The 7,352-nt window shown below is 37.9% G+C and overlaps 1 protein-coding gene across 1 annotated transcript; it reads left to right on the top strand.

The window, feature by feature from the left end:
- The first annotated feature begins 2,797 nt into the window (after nucleotides 1–2,797).
- Nucleotides 2,798–4,631, top strand: LOC120530555 (gamma-crystallin M2-like). The gene is made up of 3 exons (XM_039754984.1): nucleotides 2,798–2,806; nucleotides 2,888–3,130; nucleotides 4,359–4,631. Exons 1-3 carry the CDS (start codon nucleotides 2,798–2,800, stop codon nucleotides 4,629–4,631), a joined length of 525 nt encoding a protein of 174 aa, XP_039610918.1.
- Nucleotides 4,632–7,352: the final 2,721 nt, after the last annotated feature.

The following is a 7,352-nucleotide window of genomic DNA, read 5'->3' as shown; positions in this document are numbered from 1 at the left end:
CACCTAACCTGCATGTCTTTGGATTGTGGGAGGAAACCAGAGCGCCCGGAGGAAACCCACGCAGACACGGGGAGAACATGCAAACTCCACGCAGGGAGGACCCAGGAAGTGAACCCGGGTCTCATAACTGCGAGGCAGCAGCGCTACCACTGCACCACCGTGCCACCCTAATAGAAAACATTTCAATATAATAACTTAAAAACATGGACAGTCTTTGTCTCTCTTTTTCTGCTTCTTTGGGAGAACTAAAGATGTAGATTTGACCATCAGTAATCACTTTGGCCAGAAACAAGAGGCTGTGCCTGATTTCAGCCTTGAATAAGCGCTAATTCTGCAGTTATTTTCAAATATTTTATTTATCTCTTTCTGTCTAAGAATCAACATTGACTTTTCTTCATTCTGTAGTCTTTCTAATTGAACAATCAGGCTTCTCGGTTTTGAGGCATTCAAGCTACATATGCAATAAGCTGCTGAGATCTCAGTGTCTGATTTAAAGTCCTTACTGATTATTTTAGAATATTATTCAGTTATGAATTTTGCTGGGTTTAGGCTTTTGCAGTTTTCAGGGAGACCTTTGATACTGATTTTGTTCCTTCTATATCTATGTTTCAGCACAACTAATTTATCATCGAACAGTTTGCATTTGGATTCTATAGCAGTTGCTTTTTTGTAACATTGGATGAAAATTGTTCAACGTCTTGCTTAATCTCTTCTAGGTGATCACCCAGTACTTTTATTTTATTGTCAATTTTGTTAAAAATTTCCTGGATTTTTTCATCAATTCTTGCTAGATCTTTTTAGGCATACATTACATTTATTGCTTAAACGTACCTCCAGAGCTTTCATATCCTAAAGCAACTTGTCTATTCTGCTGTCCATTCTAATGTCAGTTCTTTCTATTCTCTTGTGTATACCTTCTTTTACATCTTTATTTTTTCACCGAGTGCGGTAATCAATGTCTTTAGCATGGATAGCTCATTTCCATTTTCTCTGTGGTTTGAAAGTGGAGTTACATATCTTCTGGGAGTTGATTCTGTTGACTCACGTGGGGTGTTGGTCGTAGTTAAAGAAGCCAAACTCTGTTCCAATATCCCACCTGAGACTGATGAATTCTCATTGCTCACCTCATTAGCAGTTTTACTTCTACATTGTTGTCTGAAGCTGATACCACAGCCTGAAGTCCTAGCAGATCCATCACTTTGCCTGACTCTTACAACTAATTTTACGGCAGGCTATAACGTGAACTTGAGAATGACTTAGACTTTAATATAACTTTAGGTACCTCTTCCATCTCATTTTGACCCTTTGGTCTCCCGCTTATGGTCTTGATATACTTGTAATTAAATCATTTCCGGTTGACTAAATACAGGATATCTTGGACAGATATAAAAAAAATAAATAACACCGCAGCCAGAAGTGCACCATCCTAGATGTCTATCTCTACAAATGGATAAAACCAACTCCTTTTTTGTCAATGTTGAGCACAAGATTATGAATATTGCACAAGTTACCAATTTATTCCACCTCTCTTCTATAAACTGACTCATCCTCACTGCTGATGAGGCCTACAACTGTGATATAAAATGTAAACTTTATAATATAATTGTTGTTGAAACAAGCAGAACAGTCACGTGTAAGTAAACAGCAAATGGCTCAGAATGCAGCCTTAAGGCAATCCTGTGCTCATCATGATGGATTCAGTTGTATTGCTACTAACTCTCATTGTCTGCTGTCTCTGCACCAGGAAATCTAATATTCAGTTGCAGGTGCCATTGTCCACATGCAACAAGCTCAACTTCTGTATAAAATGCTGAGCAAAAATCAAGCAGCAGAATCTTTGCATAAATGTTCTTGTTTTCTAAATGTCTCAAAATGAGGCAGACCATAGTGGATATAGCATCCTCTGTAGAGTGGTTACCTCTAAATGTGAACTGTAAGGGACCCAGGTTGATAGGGTGGCTTGTCTTGATATGCTGCATAACAAGCCACTCAAAGCATTTCACCACTATTGGCGTGAGGGCTATGCTGGTAAGGAAGCGGCGTTGTATGCGTTTTTAATGTTTGTGTACTCAAAACCCAGTGTGTTATTTCCCCTTGTTTCATATTGTACGTGCTGATAGAACTGAGGCAAAACAGATTTTAGACTTGTATATGACAATGCAATCAAAGCTTCTGCTTTTGAGACAAACTCATCAAGACAGATCCCTACATTTTTTATAATGTATGGAATGAAATGATGTGCCCATTTACAAAAGTAAACCATGAAAGGGACCACCTGAACAGCCTACTGAACCGGCACTATAGGATATATTTGGGGAATTTAGTCATGAAAATGTCATCTGTATATATTATTCTTAAAAAGACTATGTAGAGCATTGACATGTTTAAGAAAATACCATGACAAACCTCTGAAACTGTATATTTTGAGAAAAAACTTTTTTTAAACAAATAGTGCCTGTTAGCCACTCTTAATTCTGTAAAATAATGATAAAGAGAAAGAACATTTGTTTATTTAACACACTACAGTCTAAGATGAATGTTACTTACTTTAATGTGTTGCCTCAGCTGTGTAAATTTTAAAACAGTATACATGACAATTAAACTGACGATTCAATGAATAATGGCTGTCCTTATGATGACTTTACAAATGGAGGTACCTGCTAAGTAGATTCTGAAGCAGCACATAGCTGATTCATCAGGTCTACACATTAGAATAACAAAGCACTTTTGTAACTTGGTAGGGTATAAAAACCTCAGCATCTCTCAAACCTTCAGAGGCCATCACTGAAACCACAAAATGGGCAAGGTTGGAAATTTATTGAGTTTTGCATTACTTGAAGTATTACCAATTAAAATTTGCTTTTGCTAATTTTTTCCTTGATTACAGATAATTTTCTACGAGGACAGGAATTTCCAGGGTCGCTACTATGAATGTAGCAGCGACCGCGCTGACCTGCAATCCTACTTTAGTCGTTGCAACTCCATCCGGGTGGAGAGCGGCTGCTGGATGGTCTATGAGAGCCCCAACTACATGGGCTACCAGTACTTCCTGAGAAGGGGCGAGTATCCTGACTACCACACCTGGATGGGCTACAGTAATGGCATCAGGTCTTGTCGCATGATCCCTCATGTAAGTTTTAAAAAGAAACCAAAAAAAAATTTAGAAATTTAAGTCTGAAACATGAGTATGTGTCTACAGCATTGATTTATTATAGGTGACCTAAAATTGAGTAGAGGAAGGCAAGTTATGGCAAACTTTGTATATGAAAGATGAAGTTATATTGTTGGAGGAAGGATATCTTGGCTGTTTTATAAATCTTTCATATTTTATTATCACATTACAATACCTGTAGATATAAAATCGAATATTGTTTATTTTAATACTTGTAATATCTCAAAGCAGCATAGAGTGTAAATGTTATAAAGATGTTCATCTATACAGTTAGAGAACTGGCAGCTGAAGTGATTTACTTACACATCCACATGAAACAACTTAGCTCCCTGTGTAAATTTGGAAGTATGGTAGGAAAGTTCATTTTTTGTTGAGAAATCACAAATATAGCACACTGTACACCTTTTTGAAATTTCAAATCCCCTGCTAGATAGCTTTGGTGAATTTTCAGCTTGTCTATCTGTATACAGAGAAACACTCTGTGCGACTTTAATTAGAGCTCCGTTTAATGTTTCAAATACTGTATACCTTGAGAGAGCTTACTTGCATGTTTTGTACATTTTCTTTTTTTTACTTATCCAACAGCTGCTCTTGAGCACAAGAGCAGAGCCAAAATTCCCCCTGGAGACGAATAAAGTATCTATCTATCTATCTATTATATTTTTTTTCACTAACACTTTAATTTATCAGTGTCTGTTTAGCTAATGGGCGTCACGGTGGTGCAGTGGGTAGCTTCCAGTAAGGAGACCCTGGTTCGCTTCCCATGTCCTCCCTGCGTGGAGTTTGCATGTTTTCTCCATGTCTACATGGGTTTCCTGCGGGTACTTCGGTTTCCTCCCACAGTCCAAAGACATACAGGTTAGGTGCATTGGCAATTCTAAATTGTCCCTAGTGTGTGCTTGGTGTGTGGGTGTGTGTGTGTGCATTTTCCCAGCATAACATTCTGACTCTTAAGAGTGGTCAGTTTGACGAGTGATGCCTAGAGGAAGTAATGGAAACAGCCAACTGTGTGGGAAGGGATTGGGTGCTTTTTATCACACCGATCCAAACGGACGATAAAAAATATGAGGTTTTATTTCAACTCATCTTAGACAGGTAGCACTGATAGTGACTCTATAAACCTGTAACACATTTGACCTTTGACAACAATCATTCTACGCTTTACATATCGATTTTTTTCTTTCAGTATAGAGGATCATACCGCATGAGAATTTATGAACGAGAAAACTTTGCTGGTCAGATGATGGAGTGCATGGATGACTGTGAGTCTGTTCAGGATCGCTTCCACTACGCAGATATTTACTCCTGCCATGTGGATGGGTACTGGATCATGTATGAGCAGCCCCACTACAGAGGACAGCAGTACTTCTTGAGGCCTGGCGAGTACAGGAGATACACTGACTGGGGAAGCATCAACCCTAGGATTGGCTCCTTCAAACGTTTAATGGATTTCTGCTGAAACTGTAATGTCCAATACTGGCATTGCTTGAAATAAATACCTTATTTGTCATTCTGTGCTGTGTGCTTTCAATACTCCCATATTCTGTAGCATATGATTGGTCGTACACTATGGAGGGGTCATCATTAACATATTTAAAATTGACATGATTATGAACAATAATTTGATTATCAACGTAATTGAGATAAACAGTTTCCGATCGTAACAAAATGACATTGTCTCGCCAACTATAATAGCGAAGATAATGTAAATAGTAAGGAGAAAAATTTTAACTCTAAAGTAAGAGCTGCTGTTGACATAGTTGCACCTGAAAAGACAGTTAAAAAATCTTCTAGCATAGTTATTCCATGGAAGACCCAAAGAGTGCCTGATTTAAAAAGAACATTTCATGGAGCTGAGTGTAAATGGAGAAAAACTAAACTAACTATCCATTATGAGATATTGAAGGTTAAAATAACAGAATACAATAACACAGTCCATCTTGAGAGGTGCTGCTATTTCTCCTAGATTATAAATAACAATGCTAGTAATCCCAGAGTCTTATTTTCTACAATTGATCGTCTGTTAAACCCAGGTAACACAAAGGAATGCCCCCAAAATACTTCCAGTGAAACCTGTGAGAACATTGCTGTATTTTTTAATAAAAAAATTAATGATATTAGAATTAACATAGTACATCTCACAACACTGTGGAACCTCCTAAGCCCCAGTACTCTGTTATAAACAAATTAAATTCTCTCACTAGGATGGATTTACCCGATTTACATAGAATAATCTCTCAAATGAAGCCCTCCACCTGCGTCCTTGACCCAATACTAACAAGGTTTTTCAAGGAAGTATCAGGCATGCTAATTGATAATATTCTTGACATAGTAAATTTGTCATTAAATACGGGGGTCTTCCCAGACTGTCTTAAGACTGCTGTAGTTAAACCCCTACTCAAGAAAAATAATCTTGACCCTCTGCTTTTGAAAATTTTAGACCCATCTCTAACCTGCCCTTCTTAAGTAAAATTCTAGAGAAGGCAGTCATTATGCAGTTAAATGACCACCTCAATAAACATGCTATTCTTGATAAATTTCAGTCAGGTTTTAGAACAAATCACAACACAGAAACTGCACTTGTTTAAGTAGTAAATGACTTGCGGGTAAATGCAGACAGAGGCCATTTATCTGTTCTCATCCTCCTCGATCTGAGTGCCGCATTTGACACCATTGATCACAATATTCTTAGAAATCGCCTTAGTCAATGGGTGGGCCTCTCTGGCAGTGTCTTAAATTGGTTTGAATCCTACCTGGCAGGGAGAAAATTCTTTGTTAGTTGTGGTAATCACATCTCAAAGACACATGATATTCTATATGGTGTTCCACAAGGCTCTATCCTGGGTCCGCTGCTCTTCTCAATCTATATGCTTCCGTTAGGTCAGATTATTACAACGTGAGCTACCACAGCTATGCTGATGACACACAGCTGTACTTATCAATAGCACCTGATGACACCGATTCTCTCGATTCACTAACACAATGTCTTACTGGTATTTCTGAATGGATGAATAGTAATTTTCTCAAGCTAAATAAAGAGAAAACTGAAATTTTAGTGATTGGCAATAATGGATTCAATGAGGTTATCAGAAATAAACTTGATGCATATATATATGAAAAGTTAAGGCGGAAGTAAAAAACTTAGGGGTAACTGTTGACTGTAACCTCAATTTTAAATCGCATATTTATCAGACCACTAGGACAGCACTTTTTCACTTAAGAAACATAGCAAAAGTTAGACCTCTTATATCATTGAAAGATGCTGAGAAATTAATTCACGCTTTTGTTTTCAATCGCCTAGATTACTGTAACGCACTCCTCTCAGGACTACCCAAAAAAGACATCAATCACTTGCAACGAGTGCAGCTGCTAGAATCCTAACTGGGAAAAGAAAATCCGAACATATTTCTCCAGTTTTGATGTCACTACACTTGTTACCTGTATCTTTCAGAATTGACTGTTATTTTCTGCTTATGGTTTATAAAGCCTTAAATAATCTCGCTCCATCTTACAGTATATATCGGAATTTCTGACACCCTATATTCCAAATCGTAACCTTAGATCCTCAATTGAGTGTCTTCTTACAATTCCAAAAGTTAAACTTAAAAGAAGTGGTGAGGCGGCCTTCTGCTGTTATGCACCTAAAATCTGGAATAGCCTGCCAATAGGAATTCGCCAGGCTGATACAGTAGAGCACTTTAAAACACTGCTGAAAACACATTACTTTAATATGGCCTTCTCATAACTTCACTTTATCTTAATCCTGCTACTCTGTATGTTCAATTCATAATAATAACTATTCATGGTGGCTCTAAAATACGTACTGACCCCTACTCTCTCTTCTGTTTCTTTTTCCGGTTTCTTTGTGGTGGTGGCCTGCGCCACCACCACTTACTCAAAGCATCGTGATGCTCCAACACTGATGGACAAAAAGCCGGAAGTCTACGTGACCATCATCATCAAGTCCTTCCGTGAGAACCCTAAATCCAAAGAGGACTGTTTCATTTATGTTAGGTAGAATGCCCAGAGGGGACTGGACGGTCTCATGGTCTGGAATCCCTGCAGATTTTATTTTTTTCTCCAGCCGTCTGGAGTTTTTTTTTGTTTTTTCTGCCCACCCTGGCCATCGGACCTTACTTTTATTCTATGTTAATTAATGTTGACTTATTTTATTTTCTTA

The sequence above is a fragment of the Polypterus senegalus genome, chromosome 6 (assembly GCF_016835505.1).
Source record: "Polypterus senegalus isolate Bchr_013 chromosome 6, ASM1683550v1, whole genome shotgun sequence".
Classification (NCBI taxonomy): Eukaryota; Metazoa; Chordata; class Cladistia; order Polypteriformes; family Polypteridae; genus Polypterus; species Polypterus senegalus.
The sequence above is the reverse complement of the archived record's forward strand: the minus strand, read 5'-3'. Positions and strand labels throughout refer to the sequence as shown.

Excerpts from the sequence above, each read along its gene's own strand:
- LOC120530555 (XM_039754984.1), top strand. Across the intron at positions 3,131-4,358 it reads CTTGTCGCATGATCCCTCAT|TATAGAGGATCATACCGCAT; the intron begins GTAAGTTTTAAA and ends TTTTTCTTTCAG.